Genomic DNA, 18,566 nt, shown 5'->3' on the forward strand with positions numbered 1-18,566 from the left:
AATTACTGCAACGATTTAAAAATATAGCTTTGATGTGCAATAGACAGTTCACAGAAACATTAATTTCCTGGCTTTGAAACCATCTTCGGTTTAGATTTTTTAAAAGGCATTATGATTCTACAAGTTCTCCAAGTAAATTATACTTAACTATGAAAAATAATCTTTCAAAACTACCATGGAGGTTGATTATATTTTTCAAATAACTTCAGTTTGTTTTCAGAGAATTGGCATTACATTTAATTTGCTAAAGATAATTTTTTTCCAATTTAAACGTAACTCCTGCTATTTGAATCTCATTTACCTCCTCAAATGTCTCTGGTTGATATTGGTTGGAAAGTTTGAACCTATAATAGACATAGTGGATTGCAAAGACTCAATTTATGTTTATTGACTGAAATGTCAGAATCCAATTGTTTAGAAAATTGCAATTTACTGAGAATTGATTGATGGGTTTGATTTTTCTGTTCAGCTTTTCTATTCCTTCTTTCCCTTAGCTAGATGTATAATACCAAGTTAAAATTTTTGATTCTTGTATTTCATAAGGCATTATTCAGGAAAGGTAAAACCAGAAGGGATTGCTAAGGCTAACCATTCTTTGCATGTCTTTATAAAGCCATCTTTCATACTTTCTCTCTCTCTTTTACTTTTCTGAACAAGTAGTCTTTTCTCTGTTTCTCAAATCCAGAAATTTCTTCCCAGCCTCAGCATACACTGCTTTCTTTTTCTAAAGTAAGCTTCCCTTATTCTCCATAGCACCATTCTTTTTTTTCTCTTCCTTCCTTTCTTTTCTTTCATAACACTTCTCTCAATTTACACATGCACTTGTTGATGTATTTCTTTTTTTTTTTCCTAGTGCTGGTTTGAACCCAGGGCCTTGTGCATGTGAGGCAAGCATTCTACCAACTGAGCTATATCCCCAGACCCTGTTGATGTATTTCTTAACTAGTTCCCCAGATGATTTTATAGTCCTTGAAACCTTAAACTTCATTTCTGTTCACTACCACATTCTCAGTGCCTGTGGATACATAGTAAGGTCTCTAGAAATATTTGTTGGGTCAATGAGAGGAGCTTCATTGCCTCATCTTTCTTACCCTAAAGCATCTATCATAAGAGCAATGGTAAGCAATTCAATACTTTACTTTGCTTATCAAAGCAAAAGTAACTATGTTTTGTGGAGCCTTTGCACAACTCTGCCCTGTTCAGGCAGCAATGTTAGCCTTTTCTACCTGTAGAGAAGTGGTGGTGGACAGTGTTTCCTGTAACCTACTAAAGTTGTTAATAAACTTCACTTTGAAAAAATATTCACAATAAAAATTGGCCAATTAATTTAATAAAGAGAACTCAATAAATAATACTTTTTGATAATTCAATCATAAGTTTAAGAGTGGCTTTAAGATTTCATTCAGTGCTTGCTAGTGTTTCAAGAGGCTCGGAGTTTCTATAAAGTCAGTGTTGTCCTTAAATAAGTGCTTTTTGTTGCTTAGATACTAGGATAGAAATAATTTAGAATAGAAGGGAAAGCACTGAATATAAAATGAGAAAGAGTTTTTGCAATAGACTGTTCACCTAGAAACAATGCTAACAACTTGAGATTCACTTATGTAGAAATTAATTAAAATGAAAGCATATGACATTATTCTTGGCGGTTAATGTATACAGAGTGGTGTGTATGTATCAGGCATTTAATAAAAGCAAATTACATCCTTTGTCCTCTCACCTATTTTACCAAACAAGAGCAAAGTGAGTTATCTGCAAACTTTTGATCTGTGTCACTCTCAGTAAAAATGTTTTGGACATGACCTTGCAGAGTATATACATTTATTCATAAACATGTACAACCATGCTAAATGTATCTCCAACTTATAAATCTTAAAATAAGGAATTTAAGAAGGATAAGGTAAAATTGGTATTTCAAATGTATTCCTAAACACAATACCTCACACTATCATTAGCTACTAGCTCAAGAGACATTAAGGAATGGTTTATTTTAAAGATAGGGTTTTTTTTTTTTTAAAGATAGACATTATAAATTGTCTTCTTGACAATGTTGACCCTTTCTTTTTGTTATTTATTTATTTTCTGTATTACATGATTAGATCACTACACATACACAAACACAGACCCAGACAGACACACACAAATATGTATGTGTGTATGGTATTGAGGATTAAACCCAGCAACACTCTACCACCGAGCTGTATCTCCAGCCCTTTTTATTTTTTTCTATTTTGGGAAAAAGTCTTGCTAAATTGTCCAGGATGGACTTGAACTTGTATTCCTCCTGCCTAGGCCTTTCTAGTTACTGGGATAAATAGGAATGTGCCACTACACCCAGAATACATTACTGATTTTTTTTTTTATCTACAAAATGCAAGTATCTCTCTAAGATTTTAATTTTTCTTTCTTCCTTTTCCTCCCCACCTCTTCTTCCTCATTATTCACCACTGGAAATTGAACCCAGGACCCCAGGACAAGCACTCCACCACTGAACTATGTCCCCAGCCTCACAAGAGTCATTCTAGATTGAAATATTGGGGTTATGGGAATGAAAGAATATAATAGTGGTCTCATATACTGCAAATATAAATAAGTTATGGGTTTTAGACTATATAAAAATATGTCCAGGTAGTGTTGGGACAATGTGTATTGAGTATAAATCATTAAGAACTATTTTTCTGTGATATCACCAGAGGCAACACACTCACCCTTGAAGATGGAAGACTACAAGCCTCTAATGCAGTTTCAACTCGTTTCCGGTCTGCTGAAAACAAGCGATATATGCTGTGGAGTGAAAACACATGAATGAGAGATGTTTAAAAGTCACTGGGATCACAGCACCTACAGATGGTGCCCACTCAATATATCCCATTGAATCAAACCTATTCATTATTCACCTTTAAAGAATCAAAGGATAGCTATTCTTCCATACATCTGCATCTGTGTTCAGAAAGATCTTTGTGTGTGCTTTTAAAAAATCGTAGTGTCTAACACAATGTCAATGTTCTGAGGTAATGCTGATGATCCAATTAAGAAACTAGTGCATCAAATAACATCTTATATTAAATGTATATTAAAATAAACTTAGCAAACTTGTCACCTCATTGCTACCCATGGCCCTAAGTGTGTATATTTTTTTATTAAGACTTCAAATTTTTTCATGAACAGAATCTCACTGATAGCTTATAAGTTAAGTGAAAGACTTTTGACTAATATGATCTAAAGATGTACTTTCTTAGGTCACTAATTTCATTTTTAAAAAACCAGAAAGTAAGTGCTGAACAATTTACTATAATAATTTGGATTATGGTTTCTATTGAAACATTAGAAAATCCTCTACCTGGAGGTTACCCATCCCACAAGGTACATGGCACAGGTAAATTCTCAGTACCCTAGACTAATTTGCAGATAGTTTTCTACTTCTTCCTGCCCTGCTTTGTTATTTAAGTTCCTTGCCCATCTCCAGAGTTTGCATGTCCTGCTTTAAGGTAGAGCTACCTTGGTAGAGAGAGGTACCGAGGTCACCCAATTTGTGCTCCCAGAATAGATCTGAGTATCAGATGTTTCTTTGGGTTTAGCAATGAGGTCCCCTTCTTTCTCACTCCCTCCCCATCCCACTTCGGTGTTTTTTAAAAAAGGGACGTCAGAGGAAAAGGGTACCCCAGGGAAATGCTATGGAGAAATCAGCTGCTCTGATATGAGGCACACACGCAAGAGGACAGAGTTATCACGCACTGCCAAGCTCCCACTTAGGCTGATGAAGAAACAAAGCAGAGCCATGGCACAGATTCAAATCTTTGAGAAAAAGAAAACGAACAATGGGAAACACTCAGGAGACTTACTTTTTAAGAGGAATTCGTCCTTCTGGAGTGACTTGTAGCTTGAGTTTAGTATAGCTGTTGACAAAGCAGAAAAATAAGTTTTCAATTTTTTAAATGAAAATATTATTGAAGGATAAAACCCAAAGAAAAGAACCCGTGCCAATGTGCAGTTTGTTGAATTTCACAAAATGCTTAAGTCTCCAAATTAACACCCAGATTGAGAAGTAGAATACTGTTACTTTAGTGGGTCCTAAAAGCCCCTTTCACACCTCCTTCCAAAAGGAACTATTCAAAAATGAATTGTGATCCTGCTGTTAAACAACGTAGATCATTGCTGCCTGTTTTGTACCTTACAAAAAGGGAATCGTATTTTTTTGTGTCTGGCTTCTTTCACTCAATGTTGTATTTTTGAGATCCAACCAACTTTTGCTTATAGTTGTAGATTATTCATTCTCATTTTTATACTGAATCCCCTATATGAATATAATGACTGTGTTTATCTCTTCAACTGCTAGGGACACATAGGTAGAGAGAGAGAGCAACAGAACTCTCAACCACTGCTATGGACCTGTAAAAGGGAAATGCTACTTTAGGAAACTGTACTCACCTACACTAGGTATATACACAACAGAAATGTTAATATCTTCACTAAGAGACATATTCTAGAATGTTCAAAGCAGGCACATAAGGAAACACTTAAGTAGAAAAGATATTTGTAACAGATAACAGCTAAAAAATGCTGTTTCAGGTAGAACATCTTAATTCATACTAACACTTCTACTAACACTTCCTGGAAGAATAGATGTTCTACAATGTTTGTTGGATGAAAAGATGGGACAAAGACAGGAGCAAAAGAAAGGGGCAGAAAGGAAGGAAGGAGGTGGAGCCATGTAAAAAGGATGCTTAAGGGAACAAATTCAGGAGGGGAGATGAGCCCATGGAAAACCACTTATACAAGACCTGTGGGGTGCTGACTAAAAGTAAAAGGAATCCTCAGAAGAGCAAAATGGAAATGTGGCTGGAGTAGGAGGCCTGAAATAGTGGGTATGTCTTGCATAACAAGAGAGAAGAGAGAAAGCTATTCAGTAAAACCCAGGACCACCTCTTAATGGTTCTGTTTGTCTTTTGCATTTAGAGGTTTCCCAACCTCCTGAATGGCCACAAAGGAACACAACCAGGATTCCTCACTGCCCATCTGGCATGTGTCATTACTTTCCTTGGTCAGACAAATTTTTTTTTTTTTTTTTTTTTAGAAAAGCTGTTGCAATTCCAGACTGATGTGCTAATCTGCTTCATTTTTCTCTCCTTCTCCTTTTTCCTTCTATCCTTTCCTCTACATCTTTTCTTTTCCTCTTTTCTCACTAATAATTGTTGTGATTGTCCACAAGGGCCTTCGATTTATTGATTTAAGTAGGCACGATGGTTACTGTAGCAGCCATCAGAGGACTATGGCTCTAGAGAAACTAGGAACATATGCTGTTCATTCTTTTCCTTGGATTAATAATAGAGGTCACAGGCAGATGCAGAGCAGAGGCTCTCTGAAATTAATAACTTCTAGTTCTGAGCACAGCTGCCAGGATTTGGAAGTATCTCCTTATTGTGTGTCAAAGGCATTGACATTCAGGCAAGCTCAGGCCAGGCGTAACGCGGATGTGCAGCTTGGAGGAAAGAGTGATCTTTCTTGGAAGTCTTCCAATTCTGAACAGTGGAGGTATCAGTTCTCTAACAAATCCCAAAGGGAAATTTTTGTTTATCAATGTGAGAAGCCAGTGCAGCATAAACAAAAGACTCACAAAGGAGAAAGGAAACTGACTCAGAAGAAGCAACACCCTTAGCAATAAAATTAGAGTGACTTACGCTTTTTCCAGAAATGCGTCCCTGGACATGTTTTGGGCCAACAGGTTTGTTGCCAGACTGAAAACCTCATTTGTCCATTCCTGAAAAATGTAAATCACACTTGCATTAGCTTAAATACTGCACAGTTATAAGACATGACTTTAGCTCAGCTTCCAGGAAGACACATTAATTCAATTTCTATGACCAAGGATGCCCCCCGCCCCTGACCTTTTCTGCTTCTGGTAAAAAAAAAAAAAAAAAAAGTAATTAAATTCAAATCCCTGAGTGACTATCCTAAGAACATGTTCTTTACACATAAACAAAGATTTTTTCCCTGCTTCTTAAAATGTCCATTGATAGAAAATTGCCGTGTTGCCTTCAATAACTGAATGCTTTTTACTATTTTCCATGAATTATAATTAAAGAGTGATAGAAAAGTTTAAAATATGTTAAGTACATTTTCAACAAAACTTCAAATATAATATTCCTACTTGGCTACCTGTGCTTGATCAGCTGTGCCAGGGATATTTAAATTTTGACTATAGTTCTCTAAATTAGTTATAGTTCTAGTACCAAATGTTAATCGCTCACTGCTCTTTTAATCTTAATCCCTACCTCACACCACTCACTAGTGATCTCACTTGTCTTCCAAGAAAATGGAAAAGAGTAAGTTTACCAAAACAATGCTGATTCTCCATTCTTTGTGATAGTTTAGAATATATAATACATATCCTGGGCCAATTATTTTTTTTTCTCTAACTGAAAAGGACATGAGAGATAACTAATCACCTCCTATTATGATAGTGGATTTAAATCTCTCCTCAATGAAATAATAAACTGATGTTCCATAGGATTACTACATTGCAATCTATCTCACTTTTCAGGTTTATTAATATTTGCTTTATATATTTAGGTACTCCAATTTGGGGTGCAACTGTATCAACTTAAAATTGTTATATTTTCTTATTGAACTGATCCCTTTATCATAATATAATATTGATATGCTTTGTCTCTTTTAAAATTATATATATGGACACTCTTGCTCTCTTTTGGTTGGTATTTGCTTGAAATACCTTCATTCCTAGTTTATGTGTGTCCTTAAAACTCAAAAGTGTCTCTTGGAGGCAGCATATTGTTGGATCTTGGTTTCATAAATATATTTAGCTTTTGATTATAGAAGTCAATCCTCTTACATTTGATTATCGGTAAGTGAGGATATGCTCTGGCATTTTGCCAAACATTTTGTCTTATAATTCTTTCGCTCCTCTCTTCCAATCTTGCAGTCCTTCTTTGTGTTCCTTGTGAAATAATGTTTTTCAGTTCAATAGCTTTGTCACCAAGCTATGTTATTCCTACTACTGATTTGCTGGTCTTCATGTAGTGTCTTTTTAAAAATAGACATTTGTTTTTTGACTTTTTGACTTAAAGCACTGGAAATATATTTTCATGTAATATGGTAATGTTGTTGATGGAACTGTAAGAACAGAAACCTAGAGTGATGGGAAAGAGAAGAGAGAGTTCTTAGCAGAGAAAACTGTCTGGGAAAAGAACCAGCATTGAGCAAACAGAGTTGGAAAGGAAGTAGTCTAATACAGAAGAAAAGAGAGAAGGATTTGCAACAAGTAGAGTTAGGTGTAGATTATGAAGAACATTTAATGCCTCTGTTCAGATTCTTAGAGATAATTGGGCAAAAAATGTGATACCAACAATGGTCTTTTTTTTTTTTTTTTTTTTTGCTTTCTTTGTTTGCTTTTTTCTTCAGGATGGGAGGTAAGGAGAGCCAGGAGTAGGCTGTGCTTTAGACAGATTATCTGACAAGCCATGTTGAGATGAATTCAAGGCTAAGAAATAAAGAGGAACAACTCCAGAAGCTGCAGTAGTGCAGGTAAGAAATGTTGAGGCCTTGAACTCAAAAGATTTTTGCCAGAGGATTTAGAAAAGGCAATGCAAGATAGCTATGAGAGGAAAATAAAATTATCAACATAAAACCTGATGTACACACAGAAAATGATCAGGATAATCTTTTAACAGCTTGAAAATTAATTTCCTTCAAATTAGATGATTTTAAACATGAGTAATAACTATTGCTATAATTTTAAAAATATGTTCCTGTTGTAAAATTTTTTTAGGCTAAGATTCAAACTTCATATATTTCCAGCTCCATGGTGACATTATGTATTGATAAAAGTATTTATAATTGAAGACAATGTACAGTTTTGTATGTCTACTGAGATATACTTCCACAACAGAAATTGGTACAGTGAAAGAATTTTAAAAAGCCAGGGATATTTCACTTAGTCTGAGCTTTTCGGTTAAAAGCTAAAGCCTTCCATGTATCCAGTTAAACAGAAACACAATACAAGCAACATATGTAATTGAGAATTTTCTAGCATTTGTATTTTAAAAATGAAAATAAACTTATGAAAAAAGATAATTTAAGATATTTACCATAGTGCGACTCTGTCTCAAAAAAAAAAAAAAAAAAAAGAGCTGGGGATGAGGCTCAGTGGTTAAGCATCCTTGGGTTCAATCCCTGATAGACAAGTTGTACATCTCTGATGTGAAAATCTAAAATCCAAACTTTCTAAACAACTCCATGACACCACAATTGGAAAAGATCACCTGACCTCATGTTTCAAGTTGCAGTTAAGATGCAGATGCACTAAAAATATTGAATAAAATGACCCTCAGATTATGAAATTCGTAAGAAACAAATAAAACTTGTGTTTAGACATGGATTCCATCCCCAAGATTTCTCATTGTCTATATGAAACCATCCCAAAATTGGTAGAAATCTAAAATGAGGAGCACTTCTGGTCCCACAAATTTTGGACAAAGGGTTCTTAACCTGTATTAATCATGTAATCAATACAAGACTTCTTAACAAAATACATTCTTTTCTTATGTAAAGCCTTTGTAATAATTTTGTGCTTTAAACTATGCCATCTCTATTTGTACTGGCACCATTTCCAACACTCAAAGTGCCACAGTGGCCGTGGATGCCACACTAATCAGAAGAGCTGGGTCTTCTAGGTCCTTAGGTCTTTCTGGGGGTCCTTAATAAAGCCAGCTAAGAAGAACATCTCACCATCTTCATTGCACCACCACAGTTAGCTCATTCAGAGTAAAGCATAATTTATTTTCATAACATTCTCCGATTGTGACCTCCCACATGTGAAAATCCTAGAGTCCAATGGCTTCCTGTAAGTGTTACACAAGACCCAGGTTGAATCACAGATTCAGAGATTATCACAGTGGCCAAAAAAACTTTAGAAACAACCCAAACTCTTGGCTGGATGCTGATCTTAGGCTAAATGGCACTTAGCTAAAATAGCATGTGTCTTAGTTTGAGTTCCCTAGAAACAGAACCTGAGATAAGGATTTATGCAGACTGGGTTTATTGCAGTGTTTTCTGCCAGCATTCACAGAGAAGTAAGCAGGACAGGGGGTGCAGGAGGCAGAGGGTAAAACATCGAGCAGTCTCATGGAGGGAAATCTTGGCTTAATTTCTCCACATGTAGACCACACCTCAAAGTTAAGTTTTCTGATCAGGGAGAAGGAAGCTGAAGATTAGAAATCCCTGTGCCTGTTCATTTTAGTTAGAAAGTGCTGGAAGGTGATGATATATTTCTAGGTACTTTCTTTCTCTTCTCCTCCCAATCAAACAAAGTGAATTCTAGCATCCAAAGGGAGGAGCCAATAGACACAGGTATGAGCTCCTGGGAATGAAAACCCACTGAGGTGTTGTGTGTGTGTGAAAATGCCAAAGGAATTGGAGGGAATGTTGGCAGAGCACTTCTAGAGTGTATTGAAGCATACTAATTTGTGTTTTGGGATTCGTGAGTACCCAAAGTAGCCACCTTGTGCAATAGGGGAAATGCAACCAAGCCTGGGAAAATTGGTTCACATGCATTCTAGAGAAGCTTTTCTCAACTTTTCAAGTGCACATGCATCACTAGTCTTGTTGAAATGCAGATGCTGATTTAGTGGGTCCACAGAGGGGACACAGATTCTGCATTTCTTAGAAGGCCCCAGGTGAGATCTATGCTGGAACATGACATGAATAGCAATATTTTAGGGTGCACTGGCAGCGTTGACTAAGAACGTGTTAGAAATGTAGGATTTGAAGCTCCACACCACATCTGCTGACTCAAAATCTGCACTTTCTTCAGTAAATCTTCATGTTTTTTATGCATACTAAATAAAGTTTGAGTATTGTGCTGGGCCACAGACAGCACTTTGAGCAGCAAGGTATTCCAGGATCTGATTTAGGAAGCATTATTCTAGTCTTTGTTTAATCCCTTCTCCAGCAAATAAAGAAATTATTTTGACTATTAGTTTTTGCATAACCAAATAGATCTTTCAGCTGTATTAGGAACTACATGGCTAAAGAGATATGGCCAGCGCAGCTTAAAGCAATCTTGGCTTTTCATAAGATTATGAAATATGCTTTCTTGCAGGAAAGACAGAGCCTACCGAGGCAGTTTTTTTTCATAAATCCAGTGCTGAGCCTCACTTAGTATGGCACTGGAACAGTAGCTTTTTATTTAATTGAGAGGATTTGATTTCTGCTTCTCCACTTTCAGAAACCAAGTCCTGACCGTCACTTACCTTGTTATAGCTCCTGCTATTTAAACCCTGAAGCTTCTTAAGAGACATTTTCTGTTCTTTGATCAACAGAGATCCTAACTAGGGGACATGGCTCTAGACATCAACTTTCATGGAATTAGCTGGGACTTAAATGTTCATGTTTGTTATTATGTCTTCAAGATTCCCTCTTTCCTTCCTCCCTCCTTCCCTTCCTTATTTCATACCAGGGATTGAACCCAGTGGTGTTTAACCACTGGGCCACATTCCAAGGCATTTTTATTTTTTTTTATTTTGAGACAGGGTCTGGCTAAGTTCTTACGCCTGGCTAAGTTGCCGAGGCTGGCTTTGAACTTGTGATCTTCCTGCCTCAGCCTTCTGAGTCACTGAGATTACAGGTATGTGCCACTGCACCTGGCTTATTTCTGCATTTTTTTTCTCCTCACAAGGTGCCATTGTTATTACCGCCAGTCTTGACACCATCAGAGATACTGATTTTCCCTAACATGTCACAAAGCAACATATTTTTAAATTTCTAAAGCTACTTAAGCTCTGGCATTTGTAGAACATGTGTTTGCTTAATGCTACTAACAAATGTTTCATGATTATCAATTATTCTTATAGCTATTGTTTGAATGTTTACTATATTCTGAGAGAGGTTCTTTGCATTCAATAACTTCACTGACTCTCACACATTTTTTTGTGGGAGATAGTTAACCTACTTATTTTTTAGAGGAGACTTCAAATTTCAAAACACTTAAAGCTTACTGATGTTCTCATAACTAATAAAAGTCACAGTTTGCGATTAGATGACTGCTTTCTTGGGCTGCCAAACCTGAAGTCCTAAATACCCTGCTTGTCATCACCTTGGTCTAGAAAATGTGAGTATCACTGATCTATACAATTAAATAAGATGGATCAGATAAGTAAATCCACTTAACTATGCTCTATTTCCAGCACCAACTTAGCATTTCCCATGGGTCAGGTCTGTTTTGCAAATAATTAACATTTATTCCTCACAAACTGCCCTATGAGATAGACTGTATTATTTCCATCCCATTTTACAGATGAGAACATTGAAGCACAGAGACATTCAATAAATGTTATAAAGTCACACAACAAGTTTTAGGTGTAACTGAGATTTGAACTTGGGTTTTCTTCTTGAGTTGGAACACTTTACAACTCCCTTACAATAAGGAAGTAAACAAAGTAGAGTAGAAATGAAGTATGATAAAATAAAGAGGTGTGAGCTTAGGTTGAAAATGCAGGTCTAGTCCTGGAGTTCTGACAGAGTAGGTCACCAATTCCACTCAAAGTTGCTTTAGCCAATTGAAAGAGTAACAACCATTCATAATATTTGCCCTTGATCCAAATACCAGTCATGTCATAGTTCAATATCCTTCCCAGTTCTAAGAATACAAGTTTCTCCCTTTGATAATTCAACTTATGTCTGAAAGAGGTCTACCGACAAGGACAGTGTCTTCTGGAAGAAATATCAGAAGTGACCACGAAGAATTCTTAGAACACCTATATTTTCATCAGTCCTGGGTGCCCTCACTTGCTCACCAAAGTGGTAAGGAGGACACTCTGCATCTGTCTTGCCAGTGTAGGCCAGCTTTATTTCCTGCCTTTACAAACACATTTCCTAAATCTGACATTCAGAAAAATCTTTGAAAATCTAATGGGTGCACCGTGGGATCCTGCATTATCTTAATTGACATTTAAATTTACAAACACACCTGAGCATGCTTTTGTAATTTGAGGGTTGTTCTACTTTTATAAATTTCCTGTTTATAGTCTTAACCCATTTTTCCTTTCATTGTCTTTAACAGTGGGTAGGGCTTTTGTTTGGTTGAGGTTTGAGCTCAAACACAGGCCAGTTTCAGTACCAGTTCTGTTGGTGGAAGCTAATTACCATACAGTGGCTGCATGTCCTCAATGGTCCTGAGGCATCAGGGTTCACAAGGTACTCAGGCCATAGCTCTGACCTGACCCTAACCAGCTGGAGTCACAAAAATGAGCAGCTTGTATTCTCTACTTTCAAAAACATATATTCATTCAAAGAGATCTCTGTGGAAATGAAACGACTCTAAAGGGAATCTGCATTTTCTATGTCTATGTCTGTATATAGATAGATATAATTGGGCATCAGTGGTCACTGTCATAAAGGAATGACAGATGATAATGAACTAAAAGCAGTCATTTCCAAAAAGCCTGATTTGGAAGCCTCTATTTACTGTACTTATAGGTTTAAAAAGAGTTTATTTATTTATTTTGAAAAGCAGTTTTAGGTTCACAGTGAAGTTAAGTGAAAGGTAAAGATTTCCCATATATTCCCTGTCCCTACACAAGTATAGCCTCTCCCATGATCAATATCCCCCATCAGAGTGGTACATTTAATGATCCTACATTGATACCTCTTTATTACTGAGAATCCACAATTTACATTGAGTTCATTTTTGATATATATTCTGAGTTCAGACAAATATATAATAATACATATTGACAATTATTATATCATGCAGTATAGTTTCATTGTCTTAAGAATCCTCTGTGTTCCACCCATTTAATTTATAAAAGCTTTATGAAATATGTAAAATTTAAAATAAGGGTTTTTTTTTTAACAATTATTTTTACTTATGTACTTTCTGTGGTAGTGGAATCAAACCCACAACCTCATATAAGATAGGCAAGCCCGCTGACACTGAACTGTATCATCACCTTAAAATAAGGTATTCATATTTGTGATACATACAAAGATCCTAGCTATTTTTAGTGTTTTGTATTCATATTCTATTTATTGGAAAAATCCTACTGCTGCAATCACCTCTGCTTATAAGTGGGCTGGGAAGTAGTCTGGGATTTGGGAAAGTTGGACTGTTGTGTGGGTCATTCAGAATTGCCCTGCCTGGCTGAGCTCATTCCTCTCACTTACAGGCACACATCAGAATTCATCCTGCTGAGCATTTGTCTTAATGACACACTGAAGAATCTTTTCATGGTGAAATATGGTATACGAGCTTCAAAATCTTTTGTTAAAATCGGAGAGACTGTCTGAGAAGTTACTGCATGTATGATACTATATACAACACTTGACATTTTGGTAAAATTTCTGGCACGGTTTCTCTGTATTAGGTAGCAGTGAAAATCTTAAGAGTCTATCGTCAAATTCTCATTCTCATCTCCTACTCAAAGAAAAATGGTTGTAAACTATACATAACACGTAACTACAAACAAACAAAACCAATAAAAACCTCAAGCAAGTAGCACATGAGGACTCAATACCATCACTACCGTCACTACGGGGACACTAGCATGTCACATTACTCCAATGATGGAATATCAAGGGAAAGTGAGTCGTCGTCGTTTCCAGATCATTGATTCAAAACCTTTAGGCTACAGTTGACAAAAGAACAACTCAAACTAACATGGGAAATAGGAGATTTTATCCAGAGGAGTGGGCTATTTAATGTAATTGAAGGAGATATTGGAGAGATTGCAATAGAACAATGTATTAATAATAAAGATGAACAGGAACCTGGAGACTCTATTCCAAGTGGACATGATTCTTTTCCCTACTGCTGAATTCTTCTCCATGGCCACCAGCTGTGCAGCGAGTTTTCACAAATAGTGTCTTCTGCCACCAGAGACTGGTTAATTTCTTCCCTTCTGGTCTGAAAAGTCCTGGGAGTGATCTGATGAATCTACTTCTAGGAATCCCTTCAGGCCAGCACCCGTCAGTGTCTATGAGCAACAAATCGTTGGAACTGGGGGGAAAGCAGTGAGCAGAAGGATGGAAGGGTGCAGAAAGCACGACATGTGCCCTTTATAAGGGAGTTCTGTGAGAAAGGGCAAAGGAAAGAATTATCGTCCCATAACGTGTGTGGGACCTCGTCGTTCTCTTGTCTTATTCTTTTTATGAAATAGGCAATAAAGTCATAGTTTTTGAGTTGACTGCATGTTTTATAATTTTTGTCTTTTGAAATTAATCAAGGTGTCTGTCTTAAAAGTAAGTCATATTCACTGTGCGTGGCTACAGGGTTGGTGGTGCGGGCTTTGCATGTTTTCTATTGTAATGTGCATGATGCTGGAGCAGGTGATAAGAACTAGCAGTGCTGGTTGGAACAAGAGACTGAGGATCTTCCAATGAATGCAGCACGGAAGCTTTAGTGTGATGGCTTAGGGCATCCGTGTTGGCTACAAGGCCATGCATTGTGCTTTATTTCATGTTTTGAGCTAGGATCTGAAGAACTGTTGTCAAAGTCTTTCCCCAGAGAAGTGAAGCAGCACTGTGCTAAATGGGACCTGATATCCTATCTGAAAGTGCAGTATGGGGGACCTATGTGTATAAGGATCTACATTTTGGGCTGCTTTTGAGAGGTGCCAGGTCTAATATGTCTCTAGTCCTCCTAAAGTTTATTTCTCATCCAAATTGGGAAAAAGTATAATGCAGTGAAATCAAATTAAAATTAACTTTGAGAACTAAAAATTAAAACCTCTTGCTATGGCTTGGATAGGGTTTGATTCCTCTGAAACTCACTGAGATTTAATTGCTATTCTGATCATGTTGGGAGATGGAGCCCCAATGGGGTGATAGGGTCATTAGGAAGGATTCATGCTGCTCTTGGGACACTGGGTTAATTTTTGTGGTATCCAGGCAGTTTTTGTTCTCCTGGGACTGAATTGGTAAACTATGAGAGGGAGTTGTTACAAAGAGAAGACACCTTCATGTTTTGTCTCTTCTGCATGTGCCTGCTTTTGCCCTGAAATTTCTGCAATTTTATGTTATAGCACAAGGTCCTTGCCAGATGTGAATGCCTAATCTTGGACTTCCAGTCTCTGGAAAATCTTAAGCTACATAAATTTCTTTCCTCTATAAATTACCCAGTCTCAGCTATTTTGTTATGGCAACAGAAAATGGACTAAGGCACCCTTCAGAAGAACAATATTTTCAGCCAAGTAAAAGGAAAAGATGTTTGTTTTGATTGAAGTTTTCACAATGAGAGGTTTGTAATTTTTTTATTGTGGGCTTCAAGTATATTTGTAGCCTCAGCTGGGGAGCCCTGCTCCTCTTCCTCCAGTTAGTTCCCTGAGTCATTGCTCATTTGTACAACTAGGAAAATGTTAATTATCATTCACATGTTGAAACCCCAAAGCTTCATTATTATGGCTTTCATGTCAATCTGCTATATTCTTGGAATAGCAGCCTCCAACAGCCTCATGTCACTTTCATAAAAATACTTGCTATAATGCCTTCTAGTCTTAGAAGTCTCAATGTTAATTATTACTTTGTATGTATCTGCCTCAGTGTTGTGTACTACACACAATAAATGCATGTAAGTACTGTAATTATAATTGATATGACTGCTTATTTTTTTGAAAAGTAATTCTATTTGAGGAGATCAAATTTAAAAAAGAAAAAAAAATTAAAGGAAAGCAACTTCTTTAGTAAGATATGTTTCAGGCAGGAAAAAAAGAGAGAGAGAGAGCAATCACCATTTCTTGGGAGTTAAGCTGTGCTGCTTATTTGCTAAATGAAATCTGGTCTAGGAAATTAAAACCGCATTCCTAGAAAATTGATTAGTGAACTACACACAGGTAGCTCTTCATTAACCTATAATGACGGAATTCTGCTAAAATATAATTTTCTCATTTGGAAATCAATTTGTTCTAAATTACCTTAATTGCACATCCCAACTTTATTTTAAACCTTTTGCCAAAGCTAGATTCTTCTCCTTCAAGTAAACAGGTACTTGGCTCTGCATAGGAAACTTGATCGTGTTAGGCCCTTCTCTACCATGAGCACTATTCTTTGCCTTTGATCTTGATTGCTTCACTTTGGGCCACTGCTCACTGCCAGTTGAGGTCATAGAACTGTGGATCTTAAACACCATTTCTTTCTTGTCTTTTAATTCATAATTAAAACACGCAGATCAGATTATTTAATGGTCCTTCCTGACTCATATTGTTGGTTTTTCTTCTAGATTATTTAAAAATAGACTTTACTGACTCTCACAACACCACTTTCTAGATGGGAACCACTGCTAAGCACTATCTAATAACCACTTTCTCCTTCTAAAACAGAAATACAAGTATATCCAGGTAGATCCCCAATATGTTCAACTGAAAAGTGCCTTTTCCAACTTCCTCAGCTTTAGGTGGCCATATGCCAGAAGGCCTATCACACATAAGCAGAAGTTGGTGGTGGGGTCTGGGAAAATGTGGCTTTTTGATATAGGTGCTTCTCTCTCTTTACTTTGGGGAAAACATATAGGATGGCTGGGGCTGCAGGGGCATCTTAGCCCATGAGGAAGAGTCCGTGAGAATCACAGGGTTCTCAGTTTTATAATCCTTGAGCCATTGAATCAGCACCAGAAACTACTTACCCTCAGACTTCCTGCGACATGAGGAAAACAATAGCAACTGACCAAAAACCCCAAATCAAACAACATACAAATGAATGATTCTTAATTTTCTAAACTACTCTTGGATTTGGTTTTTTGTTACTCAAGGCCAAATGTTACTCTTGACTGGCAGAATATCTCAAACAGGTTTTTTTTTTTTTAAAGAGGGAGAGAGAACTTTAATATTTTCATTTTTTTTTTTAGTTTTCGGCGGACACAACATCTTTGTTTGTATGTGGTGCTGAGGATCGAACCTGGGATGCACGCATGCCAGGCGAGCTCGCTACCGCTTAAGCCACATCCCCAGCCCCAAAACAGGTTTCTTTTTAACCTGTCTGATATTCACTTATCTTTAACATTGGTAATAATAGGACTTACTTCACAGATTTGTCATAAGAATTGAGATAATGCATGTAGACCCATGGCAGGTAAAACAAATGTTTACTAAGTGGTAGTAATCTAAGAAATTTTATTTAATCAAAGAAAGACATTTGAATGGAGTTATAATGAAAAGCCACAATTGCTTCTGTACCCTAGTTTTGTTTCTTGATATTAAATTTTAGCATTTCTATTCTTAAGTTTCTGGGGTTAGTTCCATATTTCTAAATACACATGCCTTGCTACATCGATGTTCATAGCAGCTCAATTCAGGATAGCAAGACTGTGGAATCAGCCTAGATGCCCTTCAATAGATGAATGGATAAAAAATGTGGCATTTATACACTATGGAGTATTACTCTGCATTAAAAAATGACAAAATCATAGAATTTGGAGGGAAATGGATGGCATTAGAGCAGATTATGCTGAGTGAAGCTAGTCAATCTTTAAAAAACAAATACCAAATGACTCCTTTGATATAAGGGTAGTAAACAAGGACAGGGTAGGGACGAAGAGCTTGAGAAGAAGATTTACATTAAACAGGGATGAGAGGTGGGAGGGAAAGGGAGTGAGAAGGGAAATCACATGGAAATGGAAGGCGATCCTCAGGGTTATACAAAATGACATATAAGAGGAAAGGAGGGGTAAGACAAGATAATACAAATGGAAGAAATGATTTACAGTAGAAGGGGTAGAGAGAAAAAAGGGGAGGGGAGGGGAGGGGAGGGGGGATAGTAGAGAATAGGACAGACAGCAGAATACATCAGACACTAGAAAGGCAATATGTCAATCAATGGAAGGGTAACTGATGTGATACAGCAATCTGTATACGGGGTAAAAGTGGGAGTTCATAACCCACTTGAATCAAACTGTGAAATATGATGTATTAAGAACTATGTAATGTTTTGAACGACCAATAATAAAAATAAATAAATAAGTAAATAAATAAATACACATGCCATTCTTTTTCTTGATTGACTGATTTTTGAGTTTCACTATTGACATTCTGCTCTGATTGATGAGGGTTTCAATCTCTCACACCATCTCCCTTTTCTCCTTCGCCTGCCATCACTAGCAACTCCATGATTGCCAGTGCTCTCTCCCCACTGGTCACCTCTGCAAACATAAGGAACATACTTAAATCACTTCTTGATCCACCAATTAGAGACAGTTCACTTGGCTCTTCTGTTTGTGAGAGGAGGGCATTTTCCTGGGGATCCTGATCTCTAATTCTTGGTAGCATAAATATTCTTTTAAACTGTCAAGGTTTTTTTAAAAAAAATCTTGTTCACTATCCATAATTGACTTAAACTGTTTGCATAAAAATTGATTTTGAAAGTTTAAAAGCAAAACAATAAAATCTAAATGCAAATGTAATTTTATACGGGGCCATCTACTATATTAAGATCATCTTATTCACTATAGTTCCAATTCCAGGAACCATACAATTTTTAAAAGGAATCATTGATAATAGGTGAATATGGATGTTTCTGGCTGCTTCTCCAATTGCTGAAAATCCTGCATGAGTTAGCAAGGTTTGCAT

At 36.7% G+C, this 18,566-nt stretch overlaps 1 protein-coding gene across 1 annotated transcript in view; it reads right to left on the reverse strand.

Moving 5' to 3' along the window:
- Positions 1 to 18,566, reverse strand: part of Plcb1 (phospholipase C beta 1) — a 251,856-nt gene that overhangs the window by 217,625 nt on the left and 15,665 nt on the right. The window contains exons 3-5 of the mRNA XM_026385821.2: positions 5,676 to 5,755; positions 3,840 to 3,893; positions 2,706 to 2,781 (exon numbers count right to left, since the gene is read on the reverse strand). Coding sequence (XP_026241606.1) covers positions 2,706 to 2,781; positions 3,840 to 3,893; positions 5,676 to 5,755 — 210 coding nt within the window. The remainder of the gene's footprint in view (positions 1 to 2,705; positions 2,782 to 3,839; positions 3,894 to 5,675; positions 5,756 to 18,566) is intronic.

This window comes from Urocitellus parryii, chromosome 6, assembly GCF_045843805.1.
Source record: "Urocitellus parryii isolate mUroPar1 chromosome 6, mUroPar1.hap1, whole genome shotgun sequence".
Classification (NCBI taxonomy): Eukaryota; Metazoa; Chordata; class Mammalia; order Rodentia; family Sciuridae; genus Urocitellus; species Urocitellus parryii.